The sequence below is a fragment of the Diadema antillarum genome, unplaced genomic scaffold (genome assembly GCF_040938485.1).
Source record: "Diadema antillarum isolate AM-2024a unplaced genomic scaffold, OU_Dant_1.0 seq00000068_RagTag, whole genome shotgun sequence".
In the NCBI taxonomy this organism is placed as follows: domain Eukaryota; kingdom Metazoa; phylum Echinodermata; class Echinoidea; order Diadematoida; family Diadematidae; genus Diadema; species Diadema antillarum.
The window spans coordinates 438,366-465,970 of record NW_027271167.1 but is presented as its reverse complement, the minus strand read 5'-3'; the positions used below and the strand labels follow the sequence as shown (position 1 = coordinate 465,970).

General features: G+C 39.3%; 1 protein-coding gene across 1 annotated transcript; it reads left to right on the top strand.

The window, feature by feature from the left end:
• The first annotated feature begins 66 nt into the window (after window positions 1-66).
• Window positions 67-24,158, top strand: LOC139725904 (proteasomal ATPase-associated factor 1-like). Its single transcript, XM_071636982.1, has 11 exons — window positions 67-122; window positions 226-266; window positions 1,506-1,609; window positions 2,448-2,537; window positions 3,791-3,889; window positions 4,873-5,023; window positions 19,102-19,296; window positions 19,940-20,031; window positions 21,422-21,537; window positions 23,489-23,624; window positions 24,129-24,158. The coding sequence occupies exons 1-11, from the start codon at window positions 67-69 to the stop codon at window positions 24,156-24,158; spliced, it is 1,110 nt and encodes a 369-aa protein (XP_071493083.1).
• The last annotated feature ends 3,447 nt before the right edge of the window (window positions 24,159-27,605 follow it).

Sequence of the window (27,605 nt, the reverse complement as noted above, 5' to 3'; positions counted from 1 at the left end):
CGTTAGGGGGCGGGCATGTAACACATGTTGTACATCACGTATTTTTGCAATTTCATTTGGATGAAAATGGCGTCGAACCGTAGCAGACTATCATTAATGAGCGACTGGCATCGCAGTTTGAGGTGAGGTTACAATGTCCTTGCGTAGATTGCACTGTCTTAGCAGCTTTATCATAACTTGTGTATGGCTATCTCTAAATCTTGTATAATTTTTGTGTCATTACAGGGAAAATGAGGGAGTTGCATGGATAACTTGTCGAACACCGGGTAAGTTCGCTCCGACGACGCGGATGAGCGGCATGCCGTTAGGAGTGTCGGCCGACGGTGCCGGGGTGACAGTTCCTGCCTGCCCGGTCCCTTTTCGCGTAGACCCCCTACGTGAATTATGAAGACCGTTGTCGTTGAGCCCTGGAAATTGTGTTCGTTGTGTCAGTAGGGCTATTGTTCATTAAGTTAAATGTGTGAGACTTCTGAACGGGCCTTTTAACTGTGATGTGAAATGGCAGCTAGTAATGACGGATCTACTTTTACTTTTAGAGTGCATTCTGCTTCAATCTGAGACACTGAGAACAACTGTAGTCATGTAGAACCTGTGTATTGCCTCTATCGGTATTTGTAGACCCCCTGCTGCTGTAAGTATGTCATTGCTTAGTCTATATGTATGTTAAAACCTGAATCCCCATTTCAACCAAAACTATACCACCCTTTAATGCACTTCCAACAGTATCTGCAGACTACATTATACCTGCATTGTACCTTCTTCTTACTGTTTATATATGGTATTGTCAGACAAGGCCCTAACCCTGGCCGATGTGGTTAACAAGGGCCAAAAGGCCCATCCTTTTATCATATTAATGATTCATTGCACAGCTATGAAATCCCTAGCTAGGCCAGCCAGTATCATTCATAGCGGTAATGCAGCAGGTTACCCCATGTCCTTGTCCACCCTCTTAATATGCTGCCACCTCCAGTTTGAATTCCGCCTAGAGTCTTTACCATTGCAAACTATCCATTTTATTTTGCCCGCAAAGTACAGAACTAGCTAGCATTTGCCTGCTGTTAAAAAGCATATATTAAACAATATTAAAGTGCATGTGAAACATGACATTTATGAATGTATTGGCTTATTTTAAAGTGAAAATCTATGAAAGACCTCTATTTTCTGCATTCACAACCTAAAAGTTTGATAACATACTTTTAACCAACCATATTATGTGAAATAGATAACTGCAGAATGTACTGATTTTAATCATTCGGTACCTTGCAAACTTATTTGTTTAGGAATTTAAATTTGAACTGCACTTGTTATGAATAATAGTGTTGCTGTGGCTTATACAGATGTATTTGTGGAACAGGTTATTGGTAGCTGAGATCCATAGGTAGTCTACTTCTTGTTTTAGTAAAGACTTCACTCACTGTCTCAAATTGATAAAGTACTAGTAAATTCAGAATGTTGACCTGTGCATTGCTGTGATTTTTCCATCTTTTGTTCTGATGATATTGAAGGTGAGAAGACTGTGGAAGGTGAGCTTAGGTCACAAGGTGTCAACGACCAAGGAGTTCCAGATATCATAGCATCCGAGGGCTTTGTGGTATCGGAAACAACTAAGGTGACTATGGTAGTTTTGGCTTTGAGTTTTCATGTCTGCTGTCATTGAATTCCAGTTGTTTCATTTCATTTGGGATTACTTTTGGATTGACTCTGCTGCTCTTTCGATATTATTATACCGAATCTAGAAAGTGATTTCACTGAATCGTTTTGATCCTCTGCTCTCAAAATATAATGTTCTCTTTGAGATTACAAATCATCAATGTTCCATGAGCATAGGAGTAGGTAGAGGAGAAGGATGAGGAGAATTGTGTCTTATGATATCTGTGTGTAAATGCAGTTTTCACGGTGAATTATCTTCTTTTCTTTTTCTAGTCTCTACTGGTTGTTAAACCTCCCTTGCAGTATATTTTTGAACAGTCATCTGTTTTGTTTTCTTTGATCAGATCATCTGTGTTTCTTTGAGATATAATCAGTAATTTCTATGCTACATCGTAAAATCCTATAAAATTGATGTTACTCATATGTCTTTTTATTATTTTTCAATAGAAAATCAGTATGTCTTCTACCAACTTTTAAGTTGTGAACTTAGTATAATAACATGATTACATTTTTTGCAATGAAATGAAGCTGTATTCAGCTATTTGTTGCATATTTGAAATTCTAATAAATTGCCTCCAATGTAAATTCTAGAATGAAGAATATTTCATTTAATGACGTTAGATTTGTATAAAAAGTTTCTATTTTTTTTTCTTTGATATGTTAATCATAAAGCCATTTCCTACAATGTGATTTGTTATTAACCAAGGTCATTGATGGAGAAGAATGTATTCCATTTGAATATTTTTGTTATTAATGCTTGTTTTTGTTTTTGTTTTTGTTTTGTTTTGTTTTGTCAGAGGAGCGTCGTTGTGTCATGTCCAGACAAGAATGTCTCCACGCGGTTCATTGCTCCAAGCACCTCCATGGAGGACATCCACCAGAAGAGTGTAAGCAAGATAAATAATGGAAAAATGAGCACAGAAAATGGGATTCCATCGGGATTCCAAATCGCGATGGAATCCCATTTTCTTTGCTCATTTTTCCACCAATAAATTATATTCATTTGATTTCTGGTCAGTTTCCTTCTGTTTGCATTTGTTACAACATAAATACACTGTAATAATACATTGTTGTGTTTCTCTCTTCATCCAACCTGTGCAAAAGAAGACTTAGAGGAGCTTGCACTTTTATTCAATGTATTTTTGTTACTTGAAGATACCATGCTCTGTGATGTTGTAATTGTCACTGTATGCTCCACTAGTAATTGCTGATGGACTGCACCACCATCATTCACATTTAACAATAAGCACACTACTGCTCTGTTTAGTTCCAACATTTTTGCCAACCATTATTGGACAAATGGAAAGTTTTCTTCTGCTGTTTTGTTATGTCCCCCCAAAACAAGAACAAGAACAACAACAACAACAACAACAACAACACACACACACACACACACACACACACACACACAACACACAACACACAAATTGAGAAAACATTCAAATTGAAAACTTCATCTATAAATAGCAACACTGAGCTTAACCTTTCAGTGGACTACCACCCATGTTATTATGTACTTTTAATATATAAAGAATAACAGACAAAATGCACTTACTACAGTTGTGTATAATTATTCTCTTTTTGCTTGTGATACCAAAGGCATCTTCTAGTCCCCCTGGAATACATGCATAAACATTTCATCTCTCATGTGTTAATGTTGCACATTAATCACATTGCAGCTATGACAGTGTACCAATTGAATAGGTTGTTTCAAGCAGATATTTTCTGCTTGAAACGACCCCTCCCTGCCTGACTTGGCCATACATTCAAGTCATTGACCTTTCGGAAGATTCTGGATTTGGTGTTATAGCTATAGTGTTAGAAGGATCTGGACAATCTTCTGCTTTTCCATTCTTAAAAACCCAGGCAACAGTCAATCTAAAAATAATGACTACTTTTTTTTTAATAAACTCATTTGCTGGAATGCGTATTGGTTGTTATGGTAGGCTGTATCTTAGCAACCAATTGACCTTACCAATGGGGCAAAATATTTTTGGATTTTCCGTCAGACACTGGGAAACATTTGGAGCAATTTTAAAGAAAATCGGAAGGAGTCGAGTGATGATGATTTGACATTGATTGACCCATGCATAAAAATCCCTCGATAGTCATTTCATGCCTTGGATTTCTTTCTCCTTAGATCCACAGCCTGGACGTGTCTGCTGGAGGAGCCCTTGGCGTGTCGGCCAGCTCTGATGGCAGTCTCAGGGTGTGGGAAACCAGCACTGGAATCGTCAGGGTGAGAGCTGGGGTCATGACCTTTCAACTCTTTAAAGAACTTTATCTCTCTCTCTCTCTCTCTCTCAATATCAGTCAGATGCTTGTCTGCATCCCAGGTTGACAATATCATTCAAAGTCAAGCTGTCTTTTATCTGATATATTGAGGAGAAAAGCAAAACAAACAAAAGAAAACAGCAAACCAAAGGACTGTTTTGAAAGACATCTCTGTTGGATATGCAGACTGAATTTCCATGAAGATGTCAATGTGTGACTACTAGATGTGAGAACTTGTTGACTTGCCTTGCTTTGTTTTTGTTTTTGTTTTGTTTTCTTCCAACAGAATTGCCTATCTGTTACATATCACAGCTATATGCTGCTGATCATACATATTTGTCATATCATACATGTACTTCATGACATACCAAGTTTTCTGGTGTATGTGGACTAGGGTCAGATCAGCATTTATTTAATGCTCAGCAAGTTACAGCAAGAAACCTTGTAGGTGACTTCATGTCTCAAAGGTAAAAGAAATCAAAGTAAACAATTTTCCTGCATAAGTGTCACAGGAGGCAAAATTATTGCAAGTTATTAAAATCTGTCTGTATTGGTTGACTTGCAAAATGAAGGAAAATGAAAACACTACAAAATATACCACACAGACTTATATTCTATATTCGTACAGGATGTGCTAGTGATGAATTACATGTTGAAAGAACGAAGCTGAAAGGAGTCATTAGGAATCAAATTTAGTGGCAATTCACTGCTAGGACTCCTTTTCAAATCAAATAGATTTATATATTCACTCAGATATTAATCCCTCTCTGTGTATTTTTGGAACAAATGACACATTTAATGGTTGACATGTAAAACCTATCTTGAAAAATGTATATTATGCAGTTGCTGTACAAATGATGTGTTAAGGTTTGATTTGGCATTGATTATGTTCTGTGTTTTTATCTCCACTCATAAAAGAGCTTGAAATGTCCCACTTTTCACCTATAGAGGGAGCTAGAGGGGCATGCCGGCGAGGTGGTCACCTGCCGCTTCTTCCCCTCAGGCATTGTGATACTCAGCGGTGGACTGGACACCCAGCTGAAGATATGGTCAGCTCAGGATGGCAGCTGCCCGGTCACTCTCACTGGTCACAAGAGAGGTGGGAAGACATTCATAGATATTACACTCCCAGTCCCTCACTCCCGACCTCTCAATTATTTTAAGCCTACATTTTCAGTCTATGTCTTGTGACCATCTCATTTAGGGCAGAGTTAAAGGGATGGATATAGTTTTGATTAAGATGGGGAATTCAAGTTTAAATTTTTTGGCGAGATAATTAGATACCATTTGTGAAATAATAAAGGGCATACAATTCTATTTTAAAGAGGAATTCAAAGTTTATTTGAAGAAAATAAGTTTTGAAATGGCTGAGATATCCCAAAACAAAGTGAAACAAAGTGGTCCAAATAAAAGGTGGGTCCCACTTTTTATTAGAACCTCTTTGTTTTTGGATATCTCAGCCATTTCAAAACCAATTTTGATCAAAGAAACTTTGAATTCCTCTTAGAATTGTATTCCCTTTAATATTTCATAAGGCGCACCTGGTAAACTAGGGACTGCGAGCGACGGAGAGCGACACTCAGCGACGGGGACATATTGCGAGAACAATGAAGTGCGTCGCAGTATGTTTTCACTCCGTCGCTAAGCGTCGGTCAAAGCAGTACGCGCCATCATTTTGATGATACAGCGACGCTTGCCGACGCTTGCTGACACTTGCCGACACCCTCGAAAGAAGCTGTTGATTATCTCTATGTTGCGTGACCTCCGCTCACGCAAGTGTTCGTTTTAATAGCGCCGACGTTTCGGGACATGGCGCTTGAGATGTAGCGAGATTTCTGAATGGTCACGGCCAGTGCTTAAATTGAATAGCGAGCGACGTGTCCAGACGCACCTCTCCAGATTACAAATGATGCTCGTGATAGCCCGACGATGAGCGACGTGTCCCGACGCTTTCCTTTGTCTCAACATTGGTTATGAGTTGATTTGCGTTTCGTTTGGCTACTGTAAAAGTGGTTTCTTTCGCGTACAGAAACTTTCGCGGTTTCCATCGGTGCCGACTTTTTCGCGTGTGTTTAAATTCGCGGTCGGTAATGACGGCGTTGTAACAACCCACGAGTTCAAAACGTATTTTATGGGGTGTGATCTCACTGAACGGGGAACACTTTGAAAGTAGCGATCGAAGAGGGTTTATGAAAACACATGTAGGTCTACACTTAAACGCGAATGTATGCCTTAATTAGGCAGCTCCATACATGTAAAATTTTGCATGCATGAGGTGAGATCTTTTTTTATCTGTCAAGTGACTCAAGAACTAAATACAGTGTATTACGAAGTCGTCCTATTTCTCCCGTAGGAAAAAGTCAGAATGTTTGCCTTTACTTTTGGAAATGAACAGCGGCAACAATCGGCTCCGCAAGATGCTAAAATTAATGTCAGGTGTTTCATTTTAATTTTGGAAATGAATAATGGTAATTTCGTATGATACTAAAATAAATGTCGGATGTTTGTTTATACTTTTGGAAATGAATAACGGTAAGATTCAGCTCCATACGGTGCTAAAATTGATGTCAGATATTTGATTTTGCGATCGGAAATGCATAAGCAGGGCTCGAAATTAGCGGGTGCCCGGGTGCCAATGGCAACCTAAAATGCCAGCGGGCAACCCAAAAGTCCCATTTTGGTTTCCCGGCGGGCAACCAAAACAGGACTGTCTAGCGATGTCAAGATTTCAATAACTGTCGAACACTTACTCAATGCCACACCAGCAGTCATATTGAAGAAAGTCCATTTATATTCCAAAACACAACGTGTGTCTCGCCGAAAAATGCGCGATGTTCAAGACAGTATTTTGGCAGTAAAAAACAGAAGAAACTTCCTGCCGTTTTCCGCTTGCGGTAAGCTGCCAGCAGGTGAGTCGAGTGGTGACTTACTGCATCGTGCGTGCTCCACATGACTGTGTAGAATAGAGCAGTGCATGATTCACAGAAAAAAGAAAATTCCCACGATACCAAGGTGCCAGACTGGGGAATGGGGAGGGGTGGAGAGAGAGAGACCAATCAACAGAAGAAACCGCGCGTACTGGCGCATTCTTGGAGGTCATGAACTGTCTGGGGTGTTGGAGATGAACAGGGAAAGAATGTTTAATTAAAAGATAGCTCAAGTCGAAGCCCCAGGGCGAAAATTGAGAATTACAAATGTAATGATTCTTTATTTCTTTCATTTGGAAGCTCCTTAAAATCACTTTCCCGCTATATTTTAGGAGCCAAAAAAGGTGTTAGATTGTCAAATTTAAATACTGCAATATACCTATTGATTTGATAATCTGTAAAACACGAATGTGACTAGCAGTGACAATATAAAAGGCTTTGTTTTGTGGAGAAATTTTTTCTTTTTTTGTCTTTATTCTTACACTTCCAAGTTCATATGAAATTTCTGATGATCTTTCTGCAGCATCAACAGCCTAAAATTAATCACTGAAAGACTGTGTAAATGCATTTGAAATGTCAAATTTAGAGGATGCAAATCCCTGTGGATGATCATCGGATATGGATGATGATCATCCATTGATTTGTCCCCTCTAAATTTGACATTTCAAATGAATATAGTAGGCAATGTTTCAGTAAATTCTGAAGATTTGTGAATCATGAAATTTTTGGCAACCATCCATTTGAACTTAGGCATGAAAAGCTCCTAAGACTCGGCTAAAACAACTCAACAAATCAGATATAAAGTTCCTTCTAAGTAGCACGCAGATTTGCTGGGCGTGATGTTTTGATATTGTCACAATCGTGTTGTCCGAGTATCGCTATCGAGAAGTTCTCACAAACTCCAGGATCACCCCTCCCTTGCCAACTCCAACATGTTGTTCCCCAACGCAAGGTTGAATGCATGGCATCTCGATGTCACCGTCTTATAGGTACCCGAGGCTGCTTTTTATTGTCTTGGAATCTTGATTCATTTCTTGCCATGACATGAGTGTAGTAATCTTTTTGCAAGGCTATGTAAAAATTTGGGATACTCAACTTGTCATTGAGATGTTTTTCTTTCAGTCCAACAGGAACACAAAATGGTATCATGACATTTGCAATTGTTCAAAAGGTCTGCTGTTGATAACTCACAGACTATGTAATCACCCTTGTTTCCCAGGCCCTCCACCCATCGAGCAATGAACACGCGCGCGCAAATTCCTGCCATGTGGTTTTGCCAGCCAGCTGTCGGAATGTGCTTTGAAGTTACATGGCAGCCTGGCCTGGCTGGCATGAATGGGTGTCGAGTTTCAATCAACATCTACTGTTGTTTTATTCTTGTAGAGCTGTATTCAAACAGGTCCCACCTCCCTGTTTCACCAGATAGAAACACGGAAATCGGAGGGAGGTGTAGGGGAGAGATTTTTGTTGTGTGTTGCAATGTGTTTCTGTATTTTTTCCTCGTTTCTTCTACGTATTTTTTTTTTTTCCTATGGGATCGAGGCCAGGGTGGGGAAAGATTGGATTGAAATGAGTACTAGTTCTTGTCTGGATTATTGACTGAAGAAAGATAGATAGATTTTCCTTTAGTGCTGAAGTTTTTATCTGTTTAGACCTTCTGAAGGAATGAAAAGACTGGACTAGAAAGTAGGAAATCACTTGACAAGCTAGTCAAGTACAGGTATAGTTGTTGATACTGCAGGCTAGGCTTTGATAGTGATATAGTAGACCCTAGTGATACACAAATGTGTAATGTCGCACGGCATGATTAAAGGGACTGTACTGGTTGAGGTAGGGATTCATGTTTTGAACATTTCTAAGTGAGATAATGAAAAGCCTCTAATGAAATATGAAGAGCATGTAATCTTAACAAGGATTCAACGTTTGTTTGACGAAAATTGGTTTTCAAATGGCTGAGATATAAAAAAAAAAGTGTTAAAAGTAAAAGGCGACATGCCACAACTTTATTAGCATCTCTTTGTTTCATCTTGTTTTTGGATATCTCAGCCATTGATTTTCATCAAATAAACTTTTGATACCCCTTAGAACTGCATGCTCTTTGACATCTCATAGAGCGGTTTCTTTCGTGACTTATAATTTCCACCTCTCTTTTACGGTCAGCAACGATTTGATAAACAAATTCATAGGGTTCATCAACAAGATGGTGCACATAACGTGATACAATGCGTATTCAGCACATTGGCGTGGTGGCGTAGAAAATTAATGAACAAACACTAATCTGTCTTTTTTTTTTACGCATCGCACTGTGTCTTGCAAGGAAGGTGTCTCAGTGACCCCCTACACCACAGACTTTCAAGTACATTGTACAGAGTAACTTTGATCAGAGACAATTACGGCTTGCCGATTTCAAAACAGAATGTCCACGCCACGCCTCGTGTGAACAAAAGACGGATTAGGAGGCAACTCATTCACTAACTACCCAGCCCTTGTCGCTGCATAGAATTGCACTGCGTCTGGTCAGGCTTACTAGCAATTCCCTCAGAAGAAGGTGACGGGCACTCTCCACAGAACTCTAAAGAAGTTCTGTGGCACTCTCCCGTTTCGGGACAATTTTGTGACTGAAAAAGAAAAAGATTTTTGGGAATGAACTGGATGATGACACATTTGCTCCTGCGATAATTGTTCTTGCATGTATTTTGTGCAGGTGAAAAAGCGTTCGAACTTTGTTTCCAGTGTCCCGTGGAAACTCGATTAGGCATAGGAGATCCTGATGTAACAAAATAATACCCGATATAACAAACTAATTACTCCGGTCCCAACGAATTCATTTTCTGTTTTGTATTGTTTATTGTGTACTGATAAAGATTACAAAGAACAAAATATGTCTGTCTCAAGATCTCGTCATAGCGAGTTGCCACGTGTTGACTTTGTATAATTTTCGCGTGGTGTTCGGTGCTGCAAACTTCGGCGAGGGCCTTTACTCATTGTTTTATTTCCGCTGTTTCTCATACCTCGTTTGGTACGATTTCTTTCGTTTAATGTCACTTTATTCGTTCCCTTTGTTTCGAAGTACCGGTATGTAAAAATTCTTTCAGGTGTCTCTCTGGTTACAGCTCGTTATTCCGAAGGTTCGTTATTCCGAAGGCTCTTTATTCCTAAGATTCGTTATTCCGAAGGTTCATTGTTCCGAATTTCAGATTCGGATTAACCAATCTTCGGAGTAACGAACCTTCGGAATAACGCCACAAACTTTCGGATTAACGAACCTTTTTCATTTTCGGAATTAACGAACCTCTAGGTATAGGGAATTTGCGTGTTTGCGTCTGATTAACGACCCTTCGGAATAACGAACCTTCGGAATAGCAAACCTTCGGAATAACGAACAGCACCCGTCTCGGTTACTGCACATGCATTTTCGTAACGGCGATTTCTCAAATTTGCTGTAGTACTGCATATTTAGAAGGAAGTTCGATCCCAGCCTCTTCGGTGTGCTGTGTGATATTTTGTAGTGTTTGTGTTGTTGTCTGAGAGGTTGTTGGTACTTTGTGATTAGTTTGCTTAGGTGTTATCTCGAGTGATGATGGTGGTCGTGTTCCTAATTTTGATACGAAAAGGGCCAAATGATCTGAGTGATGGTAATGATATTACTGATGCTGGTGTAAAAGACAGCTTGTTGAGCTACGTGTCCTCCGTCTGATTTCATTTCTCCCTCTTTCACTCTTCTTCTCTTCCCATGAATGATGGGAAAAATACATACACCTCACCTTCGTTAAGTTAAAACTAAATGTTCATTACCAGCAAAGGAAAAAAAAATAAGGGGAAAAACACGAACGGATTGTATGCGGTCGAACCTTATTTAATTTTCGAATGAACGAACCTTCGAAATAACGAAACTTCGGAATAACGCCACAAAATGTTCCGATTAACAGACCCTTTTTCATTTTCGGATTAACGAACCTCTAGGCATAGGGAATTTGTGTTTCGGCATGTTACGACACCGAGATAACAGTCCATGTGAGCACCTCTCCAAGTTTACATCCAAGGGACTTTGAAAGCTGTCGTGCGTGTCTGTGGGTGTTAAGGTAAGTTAGTAATCGACGCTGAAAATCATCGAAGAGTCCGTCGACGTTCAATCGACGAGGGAATTGCAAACCCAACGGCTGCTTATAAGGTACCACCAAGATAGGAAAGAATGAATTTTATGAAAACAAAAACAAACGAATGAACACGACTGTGAGCACTGGTACCAAGGTATGTTGTGATACACATCGATAATAACATTTTATTGGTGATGCAGTTATGTTCCCTATCTATATACATTACCTTTTTGTCTTAATACTAGATGAATGATGATACTGTTGATTCGTGAATGGACAGAGAAAAATAAATCGTGATGAATGAACAGTCACTGATGCCAACATGTGAATGTCCAGACCCCCTTCTTTGATGAACATTTTAAACCTTTTCGTATTTAATCAGTGTGTATATAAAGACGAAATTTAGACGAAAAGTTTAATGACATAGGTTTAATACAGAATTTAAAACTGCTGTCATGAATGTGACAGCTATGTAGAGCAGATCTATATCAGCAAGATGATGTTCTCTCTTTGAAAACAATGGTTTTACCAAGAATTACAAACAACGCACCAACGCGCGCTGGAAGATTAAATACTACGTTAGTATATGCTTCATGATGATGACTACAATCGGCCTCGTATCTATACTTGCCACTAAATACAACTGTACTTAGTGGGTGCTGTTCGTTATTCATTATAAAGTAAAGAATGGCATTATAAAGTATAAAGAAATTCGGCATTTTATATCCTTAACTTTTCCACAGCTGCGTGCAGTCACCAGCTGTCCGAAATACTTCCACAATCCCCTTTTCCGTTTCTCTGTCCAGCGTGTAGGCACTCTCTTTATTTCTTTCTTTCCCTTCTTCCCTTAAATGTGTGTTTTTTTTTGTTTTTTTTTTTTGCTAAGGGTATTCCTTTCAATCGTATCCCCCTCAGTTTAGTCATGTCATGTTGTTGTGTCTCTGTTCTTTGTTTCATTTTGTCTTATTTTCTGTATTATGTACATGTACTTGTACTTATAATAAGTATTTTTGAAGATATTTTAGAGTGGTCCACAATCTACAAGCAATGCTTTTTAGTGGACCCCTCTCAGTTCTCATTTTTTAATCCTTCAAACATAACTTTGTAATTCCAGTATGTGTGCATATCTTTGCAAGTTTGTTGATTACCATTGATTGTTATACTTTGTAATGTATATAATTATGCTTATGATTGAATTTGAGATTTACTTTGTGTTATGTTTTGTGGAATGAAAGAAAAAATGAAAATGAGAATGAAATGAATCAAATCAAATCAATTCAAAATTCAGAAGGTTCGCTATTCTGAAGGTTCGTTATTCCGAAGGTTCGTTGATCCGAAATACGCAAATTCCCTATATCTAGACGTTCGTTAATCCGAACATTTTATTTTGTGGCGTTATTCCGGAGATTCGTTAATCCGAAAATGAAATTCGGGAATAACGAACCTTCGGAATAACGAGCTATAACCTACTTAGTAGCACGTAAGGGACTATCACAATTTGCTGAAGGTCTCAAAGAACGCATTTAAGAGAAGAAAACGAATCACGTTTTACTTCCAAATCCGTAGTATTTAGAGTAACTTTACGCTTCATTAAGACATTGTAAGATAATGATTAATCTTCTCTTCTTTGTTTGCCAGTACAGTGTAGCGCTTCCTATTCATTAAAAAACAGCAGTCGCCATTCAGAGAGGGACTCCTCGGGACGCATGATGACGCACATTCAAGCAGAAAGCAAAATAAAATGTGATGAATTGTATGCTGTGGCGACGGACATCCAGTCGCTGGTAATTCAGAATGCGTCCGGCATGCAGGCATTTTCTACTTCATTCCGGGTCCACGCATTCTGCCTGCACTGAGAATGCCCTATTGTTACTCCCCTCAGCCTTGTGAATAGAGGCATTCCGTCGTATTCCGAGAATGGGGATTATAAAATCCTCTATTCAAGGCGTCCGGAATGCGCCCGAGAATGCAGACGCGTTACTGAAACCATTCATTCACGAAGAATGATAGCGGCCTCGTGCACCTCTACTATTGTCTTTGACCTTCAAAAGAACGACACGCCGCCCTGTTGCGTTGTGAGAAAGAAAAGTCGCGCCATATTATACACGTTGTGTTTCAGTGTGAAAAAAAAAAAAATGAGTGAAAGTGTCTCTGGAAACTGATTTCTAACACAGAGATTTTGTTTTTATTCGATTTTCTGTACTGGTATGTTGGTTAGTTTGTTTTTTTACGATATAATACTCGTCGCCTAAAGTTGCGTTTCGTACCGCAGTTCGATACATTCGTATTTTTTCTTGCCAGATTGAGACGCCAACCCTGTTGCTAGGAGGTACCTACCAGGTATACCGTCAGGTCTCGATACTAGCGGTGGCCCGGGGCCATCAAAAAACGCACGTCGGGCACCAGAATTTCATATACAAACTGTATGAAGATTTTGGTGGACCGATCGGGCCACCAAGAAAAGTCGGATGTTTGCCTTTATACTTTTGGAAATGAACAGCGCTAACAATCGACTCCATAAGATGCTAAAATAAATGTCGGATATTTTGTTTTTATTTTCGAGAAATGAATAACGGTAATATTCGACTTTATGATACTAAAATTAATATCGGGTGTTTGCTTATACTTCTGGAAATGACTACAGTAAGATTTAGCTTCCTAAGGTGCTAAAATTTATGTCAGATATCTGATTTTGCGTTCGGAAATGAATAAAGATAACATTCGGCTCTGGTAGATGCTGAAATAAATGTCGCATGTTTGCTTTTACGTTCGAAAGTAAATAGCAATAACAGTCAGCTCCGGAAGATGCTAAAATAAATGTCGAATGATCCCTTTGACGTTCGGAAATGAATAACAATAAAATTCAACTCCGTACGACGATGAAATAAATGTCTGATGTTTGTTTTTATGTTCGAATCTGTAGCAATAACATTTACCGCCGAAAGATGCTAAAATAGATGTCGGATATTTGTTTTTAATTTTGGGATATAAATAACGGTAATATTTGACTTTGTATGATACTAAAATAAATGTCGGATGTTTTCTTATACTTTTGGAAATGAATAACAGTAAGATTCAGCTCCGTACGGTGCTAAAATTAATGTCGAGTATTTGATTTTGCGTTGGGAAATGAATAAGGGTATCATTCGGCTGTGGAAGATGCTGAAATAAATATCGCACGTTTGCTTTGACGTTGGGAAATGAATAATAGTGATATTCCACTCCGGACGATGGTAAAATAAATGCCGGATGTTTGCTTTTATGTTCGAAAGTAAATAGCAATAACATTCGGCCCCGGAAGATGCTAAAATAAATGTGGAATATTTCCTTTAACTTTCGGAAATTAATAACGATAATATTCAACTCCGTACGATGATAAAATAAATGTCACATGTTTGCTTTTACGTTCGAAAATAAATAGCAATAACATGCAGCTCCGGAACATGCTAGAATACATGTCGAATAATTTCCCTATCTGTAATTTGCCCGTTTGCTACATGGTTGTGAGGGTAGCTCGTTAGCCACGCTGGTCTGTAATTTCATAACAGCCCTGTCGCTTTAAAAACGCTTTGTAATACATTATAGGTCCTGCAGTATAAGATCAGTAACTTGTAATCATTCGTAGTGACGTAGAATGCGTTTGTATTGTAGCAACAGCACTGATTTTCATATTATTATTCATATCAGTTCAATTCTGTTTGATCCAAATCCGGTTAATTTCACATGATCGGCATTTGATGACAATTTATGGAACTGTGCAAAAGTATAGGAGACAACATGCTCAGCAGACGATTCCTCCTTTTGATTCCCCTCTCCCTGTCTCATTCCCTCTCAGCTCACTTTGATCTTTCCTCTCCCCAGCCCACCCGACAAAGAAGTTCAGTACAATACAAAAACAAAAACAAAACTAAACTAAAACTAAAACAAACAAACAAAGGAACATGTGCTAGCTGAATAAATGGGAATGATACCTATGCCCCAGCCAGGCCAAGCTTGTGGAAATTTCCATGAAAGCAGAGTGGATCAATCAATAAGTTAGTGTTGCCTGCCAGCAAAGGAATGCGCGTATGCATTCCTTCACACCCCACCCTTGTTGTAAACCACGTGTAGATATCAATTAGACAGTCTGGCCTGGGAGTGGGAGTGAGCCAGGGACATGTCTCTAGCACTAGTCTTGAGTAAAAGCCCCTTTTGAGTTCCTGTAAACGTCATATGATACTGTTTTGTCTTTCTTTTCGCCTAAAAAAAAGCATATAGCGAACAGACCTCACCTCCCTGATATCATAAATGTTCACGTAGCCATGCAAAAGGATTGATTTATTCCTTCTCGGCGAAAACTGAATTAAATGTCCTGTGATAGAAAATTCGAAATCTAGCATGCCTGTATAAAGACTACCTTGGTACCTTCGCAATACCAGGCCAGCTAGAGATCCAGCCACATGTTCGATCGTTGAGAGCTAGCGAAGGAAGCAAAACGGTGAGCTAGTAGCGGCTGTACGTATACAAAATGCACCTCATTGGTGAAAGCGTGGGGCTGATCGAATGCATGCTAGAAGACAAAGGTTGTGAACCCTGGTAAATTAATCCTGTTGGTAGTGTTACCGTTAGGTTTTAACAGACAATAGAGAGATTAGACAAAGTCACCCTCATTGTTGATGCATTCTCAGTTTCATTCCGGAATGCCCGGCTTATTTCTAGGCCCTGTTAAGCTGAGCATTCCCAGGCGACGGCCGGAATGGGTATAGAATGCGCGCATTCTCGAGTGCATGCCACTGAGATAAAAGGTACAAGGTGTATTCCGAACGCATTCTGGAATACCAACGAGTGGATGTCCGTCGTGCCTTAAAATGACAGTAACAAAAGTTGTTGGGACCAGGGCTCGCTGGCCCTGTGAGAGATTTGACTTGCAACTGCAAATAAGTAATACAGTTTTGCCTGAAACTTTGCGTTGAATTAGAAACAAACGCAAATTGGCATTGGATTAGTCAAGGTTGCGTTCGATATTTTCCCTACGAAATCGAGCGTCCGCTTAGCAATGAACTTGCTTGTCGCTCTCGGGCGGGAACTTGCATGTGTTGATGCTTTACCTCTCACAACTACTGAAATTTCCCAAGCTCAGTGCTTAGATTATGTGCACTATACCACACGCTATAACACATAATACTTTATGCGTATCGGGGATTTTCGGAACGATATCGGGAGTTGTAGCGAACGAGTAGCGCGAAACAGTAAATTCGCGATTTTTGTAAGCATCGGGCAGCAATTCTACCTTCATACTTAATGCCGAATTTGGTTCGAAACTGCACTGCTGAGGAGCTGAATCATGTCAGAATTCATTTCTGTAACCTAGAAAATCAGTAAGTGTAATTTTCAGGTCAAAACAGTGCGTAGCCCCAAACCCTGTCCTATTGCTGATGGCTTCTCCGCTTCGTCTGCTAGTAATATGTAGCACTTTCTATTCCATTTGATTAGCGAAGGTTGCGTTCGATATTTGCCTACGGAATCACGCTTCCTTTTAGCAATGAACTTCCTTGCGTTTAAATGAAAATTTACGTACGGTGCGGGGACTTGCATTTGATGTTTTAGCTCTCACAAGTCACAGCTGTGCTTCATAAAATTTCATCTCAAGCCCAGGGCGCAGATTGTGTGCCCAAGTATACTCGGACGCTGCACTACGTACACGCACGCGTATCGGGGATTCGTATGAGTAGCGAGCGAGTAGCGCGAATTAAACGGTAAACTCGCGATTTTTTAAAGCATCAAGCAATAGCATATTTATGGCATTTCCTCCTTAATACTAATTGCCGAATTTGGTTCGCAGTTGCATTGCTGAGGAGTTGAATCATGTCACAATTCATTTCTGTAACCTAAAATACATTAATTATTTTGCACATGTATCAGTAAGTGTAATTTTCATGTCAAAACAGTGCGTGGCCCCAAATCCTGGATTGCCGATGGCTTCTCCGCTTAGCACTAGTAGTAGCACTTTAGTTTTCTATTCATTACGAAACAATAGTCGCCATTCAACGAGGGACGCCTCGAGACGCATCGGGACGCATCGGGAGGGTAGAGGGAAGGAGCTTATTTCGCGGACGCAGCGAGACGGCAACCAGGTAAGCTCCTTTTCGTACATGCAACGGTCCACTTGTGAGGGCTCGTCTTTTACAAGTATACTTGGGAGTTAGCCGACGCTTTGCGACGCTCGGCGGCGCCCGCCGACACGCAGTCTAAACTAGTGATTGTACGCCGTCGCTAACCGTCGCTGGGTGTCCTTTGACGTCGGAAATTGAAAGAAATTTGCAGAAGCGTCGCACCGCGTCGCTCGCCGTCCCTAGTTTACCAGGTGCGCCTAAGTGGTTTCTCATTATCTCACACACACACACAAAAAAAATCTCATCTCAACCAAAACTATATCATCCCTTTAAAGTGAAATCGGCTGAAGGTCAAAGGTCAAAGGTCAAGGTCAAATCATGAAATTGTATCCGTTTACGCGATTACTCAAGACTGGATGGAGCAAATTTCACCAAACTTTGTTAGAGGATGATGTATGATGGGACAATTACTTGATTAGTTTTTCAGTGAAATCGGACAGACGTCAAAGGTCAAAGATCAAGGTCAAATCCTAAAATTTATCTGTTTATGTGATAACTCAAAACTGGATGAAGCAGCTTTCACCAAACATGGTCCCAGGATGATGTATGATGGGACAATTAGTTGAGTAGATTTTAGTGACATTGGCAAGAGGTCAAAAGTCAAAAGGTCAAGGTCAAATGCTACAAATGTTGCAATTTCCCCCATATCTATGCAATGCCCAAAGGTATTTTCTTGAAACTTGGTGTGGACATGTACTACTGCATAAAGATTCTCCAGAGAGAGTTTCATGTCATAAGGTCAAAGGTCAAAAGGTCAAAGGTTAGGTGAAAATGTTGCAATATCACTTTTCTCGCAAATGGTTCAATGTATCTTCATGGAACTTGGTACCTGACGCATGTACTGACTGGCAGAGATTATCTAGGGAATGTAGGGGTCATGGGTCAGTAGTCAGGGGTCAAAGTTCAAGGTCAACTCTTCAAAATTTTACTGTTTCCCTCATATATTGTACTAGTATATGCAATGTTTGCATTATTAGTTTCAAAACTTAATACATGCATTACCTAATGGAGATTCTCCGGGAAATTTCTAGCCAGAAGGTCAAAGGTCAAGGGTTAAGGGTCAAAGGCCAGGTTTCAATGCCCCCCCCCCCCCCAAAAAAAAAAAAAAAAAAAATCTATTTTGTACCGTCATTACACTCTTTCTTCATACCTTGGAAATTACTCAATGCATAAACTTGTAAAAAGGTCCGTCAGAATTCAAGTAAAAATTCTCAATTCCCCAAATATGTGTACCTACAGTGTACACTCTTAGAAAATTATAGCAAACCCAGTTCAAGACATTTCTGACAAACCTGCCAATTCAATATTTTGCCAGTTATGTGAAACTGTCATGGATCACACATTGTGAAGACATTGTACTATATACCTATTGGGAGAATCATGCATTATGGCGGAGGCATCAGTCGCCATAGCGACATTTCTAGTTTTGTTTTGGTACAATATGTTAGAAGGGAAAAAAATGTACCAAGGTACCTCTGTAAAAAAAAAAATAAAAGAAATAAAAGATTGTCTCATTTGAAGAAACTTAGCATTGCATGTCAGGAAGAGATTAAGCCCCAAGGACAGAGATGAACATCCTTGAACATTGGATGACTCAAAGTTTCACGGGTGTGAGAAGTAGATCACCTTCTATTGTTCTGTTACATTTTAACTGACTGATTTTAACAACTAAATAAACCTACATGTATGGATGTTTTGTAAGAAATGTACATGTACCAGCATTAATGCAAGGTAAATTAGATGTCACAGACAAATGTTTCCTTGTTTCCTTTGTCTTCTTTTGATGATGATGAGAAACAAATTAAGTTTGATTATTTAAAAAAATCCATTACATTTCATTATAAAGCGTCATTTTATCAGATGCAGTAAAGTTAAGCACACCTCAAAATTTCTCTAAACCTTCAGCTGTGTAACAAGAGAAGACTAGAAATTAACAGTTTCTGTCTCTTGCCTTGTAAAAGATTACAAAATGATATGTGACCTTGCTTGCAAATTATGCAGGTATTCAGGACACGGCAATTGTTGACCGTGGGCGCAACATCGTATCTTGCTCCCTGGATGGGTCGGCTCGTCTGTGGGACTGCGGCCAGTCGAGCTGTCTGGGGGTCATAGGTCAGGGGTTGGATGCCGTCAATAGCTGTGCAGTGGCTCCAGCATGTCAGGGCGTTGACCTTGGATCACCTGGCACTTCACCTTGTAAGCTGAAACCCAAACAGCATCATTGCTGGCATTTGCAACATTTTCATTTTCATCTTGCCTCTTGTTTGTGTTTGCAATGAATTATATACTGTCCAACATTTTTATATTTATGATAAAAATAATATTGTGCTTTCAACTATTGATTATCTGGTATTTGGTAACTTTCTCTTCCTTTTTTTTTTTTAGCCAACAGCCATACAAGTTCTCTTTAATGTATGCTGCAGTGAACTACATACTGTAAAACATTTTTAAATTCATGATAAAATAATATTTTGCTTTTGACTATTGATTATCAGGTATTTGGTAACTTTCTCTTCCTTTTTTATTTTAGCCAACAGCCATACAAGTTCTCTTTCATGTGTGTTGCATCAAATTTCTCTTCCTTTTGTTCACTCTAGTTACCACAAAATATGTCAATATATTGCAATTCTGTTACATGGTTGTGTGTTTTGTGTCTTTCTGATATAATGTCATTATTGTATGCTATTACATTCTTAAAATGATTGATTGAAATTGATCATGAAAAGGTCATAGATGCAAACTCTTCATTCCCTTTAATGGAGGAACTTCATTCTGCAGGGTTTTGAAATCGTAATGGAAATATTTAATTCTGCATGACGTGTGGTTTCCCCAATTTCAGCTGACAGAGAAATTGGAACGGAGGGCAAACTTCTCTTGCTTGCCCGTGAAGGGGGCAGTCTGGAAGGCTACGGCTTGTCCAGTAGGCAACAGGTAAACATGGAGAGGGATGGGGGAGGGAGAGAATACCTCTTTCATTTCTAATAGTTGATATTCCTGCTTCACATGATTGGAGATACACTGTATGTCCAAAAAAAAATTACAATCAGATATTCGCATTGATAACACCCAATGTGATTAAACTGTCTAAATGCTACTTCAGGGTCTTCAAATATAACATCTTAGCTGTATTTTGCAGAAAACCCCATTCAATTTGGTTACAAAGCGGTCACAGAGAAATGTGGATTGTTGTAAGGCATGTCTTGAGTCTGATTCTTTCAAGTTTAGCACTTGTGGATGCTCTTGTGTGTGAATGCAATAGTCAGAACTTGGAGGGAAGAGAATCCTGTCATCCTCATATCTCTTTGACTTTGACCACTAAAGCAAATCAAATGGGGTTTCCTGTAAGATGTGGGCAAGGAGTTATAGTATGGTACCCTGAATTTGGATTTGGATTGATTCACTATTTTCAAAGATATCATTGCAGAGGATCCCGTTGTAATTTTTTTCTTTGGGGGGGGGGGGGGGGGGGGGGGGACATACGGTACAATGTTTTAAGACGCTTCTCATAATGCTATTGAGGCCTTCCGTTCCAATATTTGCTGGTCTGTCTGTATTGAATACATAATATGTGTAGAGTTGAGGCTCTCTGGATACAAGGCCGTATGTCACAAGAGGGTTAAAAAACCAAACAAACTGAGAGAGATGAGTACCTACTATAAAATTGAGTATAATTATGATTTTATCATTTAATGAGGTTGCAAGTTTTGGAGGGAAAAGATTCACATGATACCTGATAAGACCTGGGGGGTGTTTCATAAAGCTGTTCTTGAAGTTACGAATGACTTAAGAACGACTGGTGATCAATTCTGATGTGCTATACTTATCAGAATTTCAATAATTCAGCGCAAGAACTGATCACCAGTCGTTAAGTCGTTTTTAACTTTGAGAACAGCTTTACGAAACACCCCCTCTTCTGGATATTTCTGTGTATTTGTCCCGACATACTGAAGTATTGATATTTTTATCAGTCTGCATCGCACCATTCAAAGATGTGAAAAAGAGGAAGATAGCATCACAACTCCAATGAAAATGCATATTTGTATCATAGACAAATAAACAAATCAATGAAATATATAGAGAAAGATATTTGACAGGCCTACAGCTAATTTTGTGGTTGTTCGGAGCAATGTTTGTCGTGGCAGTAGGCCCTACGTATGAAATTTAAATGTGTTTGTACACCAGACTCCTGTGTGGTCATTTAACCCTTCGAAAAATAGTCCCGAGTACACTGTGTAATTGGGCATGTGTCTGTTGGAAATGCCTGTTATACCAAAATCAGCTCGTCCTCAATGACTGTAATGGATTTCGTGGACACTTTTAGGTGTTTTGCCTCCCTTGCGAGGCAGCCATGGATTGCTGCGCATTCTTGACCTCCGAGGTCGTCGCTGGGGGTTCGCAGGATGGCAAGATCTATCTCCTCGACATCAGGAACACTAGGTGAGTATTTTTGCCATGAAAATTGCGTTAACCTGAACTCACACAAAGAACACAAGGTACTGAAATGGTTTGTTGCTTGTCAAAATTAGAGCTCTCTACTCATGTATAGAAGAAAATTGTCGTGCTAGGATTCGGATGTCATCCAACAGGGATATGAGAATTTTTATTTTAATCCCTACGTGCCCATAAACTCAGCCATAATCTCACCTGCCAGTCCGTTCAAATTTATATCTTTATTTGTGATGTGTTATCACAAAATCCATAAACTTTTGGGAAAAATAATGGTTTGTTTTTGATGGAGATATGAATTTGTCAGATGCTAACCTTTAAATTGATATATAATTTGCCTTACTACATGTATGTTGCAAGGAAAATATTTTGGAAAATACTGAAGAGTTATAAAATTGTGAAGGCTGCATGGCTAAAGCCAGCTTTACGCACATTCTCTTCCTCTTCAATGATCTCTGACTTTATTCAGAAAAGGTGCTGACACACCAATTTTTGGCTGATGACTCTGATCATCCTCTAGTTACCTCTGCCAAGGGAGGAGGTTATATTTTCGTTACCGTTGGTTTGTTCGTTAGTTAGTTCGTTAGTTAGTTTGTCTGTGTGCAAAATAACTCAAAAAGTAGTGAAAGGATTGGGATGAAACTTGCAGGAAAGGTTGAGAATGACACAAGTACGAAACGATTAACTTTTGGCAGTAATCCGAGAATTTTGGGGGAATTTATGAAGGATTTTTGACATTTTGGCGGGTAGGGTCAATAAACTTGGGAGTTCAGGCTGCGCGTATTTGAGGTTTGCCTGCGCGCACTAATGTGCGTGCTCTAGTTTCTGCTGGGGTGAGGCGCGACGTGCAGCCGAGGGTTTATGACGTTACAAAGGCTTCTATATTGGGAAATCTCGCAACTTTCAGCACACAATGCAGTATGTATGGGTGGAAATCACTGATATCTCTATGGATGAACAAGATCAGTGGTGAAAATGATTTGCATGCTTGGCGGAGGTCTGCGCTCTCAGAGTGCTTCTCTAGTTTACTTTATTGCGTTTTTTTTTACATGTAGTCACTGATGTGAAGTATAGTCGCCTGAAATTTGACCAAGTAATATGACCCATCGCTATGACGGCCTAATAAATTCACTAAACATGATTTAGTAGATTTTGGCATCTCTAAAGTCTCCAGACTCCACATTTTGACACGTTTTATGATTTATTCCACTTCACTTTCAGAGGAACTCTGCCACAGAAATGGTAAAACAGCCAGAAGTCAGATAAACAATGAAATAGTTTTTGGAGTGTAGATTCAGTTGAGTATGAAAGCAATAACACTTTGAAGCACAATGGCCCAAATTCACAAAGTATTTTTGAGTGGTTTAAAGCCAGTCCAAGGACTAATTCAAGCAGAAAATAGGCATACCTTTGACACTGTACATTTCACTGTGCATTAATTTTATCATTGCATGTTTCTTGGTGTATGCAATGGGTTTATGTGTTTTTACCCAGTCAAAACGATATTTGCACAATCCATGGACTAGAATTAAGCCACCTTAGTTTGTGAATTGTGATTTTGTAAGAACACCATTGTAACATGCTTCAAAAATGTAACTGAAAATATTTCAAGACATTCTTGATATGAAATTTTGACAGGAGGTACGTGTAGTTTACATACAAAACTTATGAACTCTGACAAAATATGAATATTCTCATTTTCAGCCAAGCCACCAGATTCTGCAATTAGTTCTTCTAAGCATTGATTGCTTATTAGGATATAAATATTAAGAGAATGAAAAATAAAAACACACAACAAGTGACTGGGGAATGTTATGAACATTTTTTTAGGAACCAACATCTCGAGTTACTTGCATCTTGTCATTACCGATGCAAATTTGGAGAAAAGGCAACATCCTTTGTACATAATACTGTATACTTGTATGTGTTTGTCCTCCCACAGTGGACCACTCTCCATTTTCCAGCAGTCGGCCTCTCCGGTGCAGTGCATGATGGGATACAAAGATGGCTTCATTGCAGGCACAAGTAAGACTCAAGCTTTAATGCTCTTCCTCATTTTCCAACATTGTCACACCTATGTCTGTCCTGTATTAGATAGTCATTGTAACGAGAGATGTGGAGGGAAGTAAGAATACTCATAGAAATGCACTCACACACATACATATTCAAAGCAAATTGCCACATTCCCTTCAACTTATCCATTTGCCTTGAGAATGCCAAGCTGTGAATTACGTACAATGCACCAATCCGTTTCTCTAGGAGGGACAAAGAACTGGTATTGACATGTCATCTTTTAACTCGTTATCTACCATACATTGTACTTTACACTGCAATGCCCATAGGTGTATCACCTGATACACCCTAATCCCAGATGCAGCGGCTTATTTTCAACCAGTGAAAATATGGATACTGTGAAACCAGAATTCTCTTGCATGGTTTTGACTCTCTCTGGTAGCTTGAGTAGTCTCATGTAGCAACCCTCTACTTGTTCCTCTTGCAGTCACTACAGAGAGAAAGCCTGTGATAAAGACTATACCCCCATGTACTGTTGTCTTTGCTCCTGAATCGTTGTCTACACTCAGGCTGAAGACTGCAATACTGCCCCCTTGTGACCAGTGTGTTACAGTAATGCAGTACTTGTCTCCGATGGTTTCCTTATAATCATGTATCATTTTGTACCAGCACGAGCTAATTACAGGATGTTTACATAAAACACAAAAGCATTCTCAGCTCTGTTATGAAGTGACAATGTGACACACTCTTTGTTCTTTTTCTTGTGATATGAAAGAAGAGAAAGAAATTGAGGGTTAACAACACATCCCATACTCCACTATTGCTCAACAAACCATTTCCAAATGACTCACTGGTGTTTACATTATGACTTCACAGATTAAGAAAACTTTCAATATCTGTTATGCACAAAGTTCTGTGTGTGTGTGTGTGTCTTTTTTTTATTGAGTACTAGGTTGCAAATATATCAGGTATAACAGGGCCCCATTTCATAAATGATGTTTGATAGGATTGCAACTCTTACTGGAATGGCAGCTTCCCTGAAGTAGCAACAGCCAGTCAGGAAGCTGGATTCTTGTCATTACCATGACAATTGCCATTCCAGCAAGAGTTGCTATCATATGTGACCCTGCATCACAAAACCAACAAAAAGTTGTCAGTCATGGATTTTTAGTTACGGGCATATTCTTAAAGAGCAGTCTCTAGCTTTAAAATGATGTATAACTCAATTCAAATGGACTCCCCTAACCTATCCAAATATTGAAAAGAAAGCACACACTCTGGAAAATTGTGAACTGAGAAAAGAGGCTCTGAAGTACAGGGTCTATTCAAGCGCCTAATCTTTACCAAGCCGTGCTAGCTGTGCGATGAAAGGGACAAAACACAGGATGTAAACCATCCGAGCAACAACAATGAAGGGATTATCAGATTAAGCTGAAATTGAGCATGTGCTATCAACACATTCTGTCCATGATTAATGCCAACTTTCAAAGCAGTAGCATTATCCTATCAAAATTTATTAGACTTGAAAGTGAAGAGAGTGTGAAGGATTTCAAGAAATGAAAAGGGGATTCTAAGACATATCTGATCATTTTATTTTCCCCAAAAAAAGGGTTGTAGAAAAACTGATGAAAACACACTTCCCATTCATGTTGTGATCCTAAACTAAAGAAAAATGTAGAAGGATAGCTCTTTCAGAAAATATGAAAAAGTCAAGATTGACTCAGTTGACCCATTTCACCTTTTTTGAGTCCTCACGTAAAATCAATGGGTGCGACTTTTTGTTCGTTTTGTGATGCACGGTCACATATCAACTTTTTGTGAAATGGAGCCGAGGTGTAGCAGAAGAAAATAGAATGTACATTGTGTAATCTTACTTTACAGGTATAGTTTCATCATTGAGAGAATTAAGATATACACTTGTAACAGGCAGACATACTGATGAAACATAGAGAGAGAAAGAGAGTAGGGAGAGAGACAGAAAGAGAGAAGATTTTAAAGGACAGAATAACAGATACAGTGCACAATTATAGACTTCTATACACTATGTTTATGCAGATGGATGGACATAATGTGTAGCTATAAAATCATAATACAGATGTGCTCATGGACTGATCTCACATTTTATTCTGAAATGCTGCCCTCTCTTGACGAGATGTGTCCATGCACACACAGATGCAACCATGATCTATCTCTCTCTGCTATTTTCATGTTGTGTGGGGTTTTTTTGTGTGTGTGTCGTTGTTCCTGTTAGATTAGTTCTCTGTATTTTACAGCAATGTTTGATACAGTCAAAGGAACGCATCCACATGGATCTGTACTAATTAAGCTCACAGTTTGTGATGAAATATGGCATGTACAGTCAAACCTGTCTACAGTAGCCACCCAAGGGAGATGAGAAGAGTGGCCATTATAGACAGGTGGCCTCTATAGACATGTTATCTGACTTTACGTATGCCTATGTCTTGATTACGTGTAGGTCCTACATGTATTATTGTTGTATACGTCTATCAGTACTTTAAGTACATGTATGTGTACATACACTTTATTCATGTGTTTCATGCATTGAACAATGTTGGTATTGATTGACTTGTTACACAGTAGCATGCATACAGCAAGGAAGCTTTTCATGTGTGCATTACACAAAACTTGTACTGTGGCTGAATGGTAGATGAATGCTGTGGTGGTGATCACTGAATGTTAGCCATGAATGATTGGCACTGCTGCATCGCAAAAAAAAAACCCCACGATGAATTGTCTGCTCAGCTGCGGCTCCGCATGGGTCTTTGGCTGCTATAGACAGGTTGAAATCTACCGAGGGAAAGAAAATTATTGGCCGCTGGCTGCATCAGACAGGTGACCACTGTGTGCAGGGGTTTTAAAGGACAAGTTCACCTTCATAGACATGTGGGTTGAGTGAATGCAGCAATATTAGTAGAACACATCAGTGAGAGTTTGAGCAAAATCGGACAATCCGTTCAAAAGTTATGAATTTTTGAAGTTTCTGCTCTGTCACGGCTGGATGAAAAGACTACTATAGCTTGTGATGTCACATGAGTACAACAATATAAAGAAAGAATAAAGAAAATTCAACATATTTCCATTTTTCTCGCATAACAAAAGAACACTTGACTTCTCTCTTTCAGAAGGCAGGGGGGAATAATATTACCCTCAACATGTATACATCAGTAGCAAGTCGAAGAAATGTGCACTTTATTTAAAAAGTAAAGTTTTGTGAAATTCTCTTTTTATTTTCCTTATTATAGTTGTACGCATGTGACATCATACACTGTAGTAGTCTTCTCTTTCAGCAGTGACTGCGCAGATACTTAAAATATTCATAACTTTTGAACGGATTGTCCAATTTTCCTCAAACTTTCACTGATGTGTTCTACTAATATTGCTGCATTCTCTCAATCCCTATGTATGTGAAGGTGGACTTGTCCTTTAACAGGGCTTTTCGCACAGAAGGATTTTTCAATGGCGGCATACAGCAGGTGGCTGCTATACAGGTGGTTGCTATCAAGGCAGGCTCCCCTGTATGTTTATATAGTGATGAGTTGAACATGATGATGTATTTACCAATAATGATTAAGAATACACTGTAAATTTGGTTTTAAATAGTGTAATCAGTGTCATCATCAAACATGATGGGGGTCTACAAGGCCATACATTGCACGTAGAATGATGTATACTTTTTAAAGTATGTACATGTAATTTTCAACTCAACTGGATACACCTAGCATGCTTTGTGTATTCTGTACAGTCCAAAATACAGATTGCATATCATGTGGGCGGGGATTAAAATCCACTCAATATCAATATGACAATCATCTCCCATTCATTAGTAGAAATATCAAAGGAGGCCTCTCATATTTGAGCTAAATATTAAATGCCCCCTCAGATCATGATGATATGAAGAAAATTAGAGAATGTTTGCGGGGGGGGGGGGGGGGGGGGGGGGGGGGGGGGGGGGGGTAGGGGGTGGGCAGAGGGATTGGGAAGAGGGAACAAATCCATTAACCCTTTTTATGCCAAGGACATTGCCC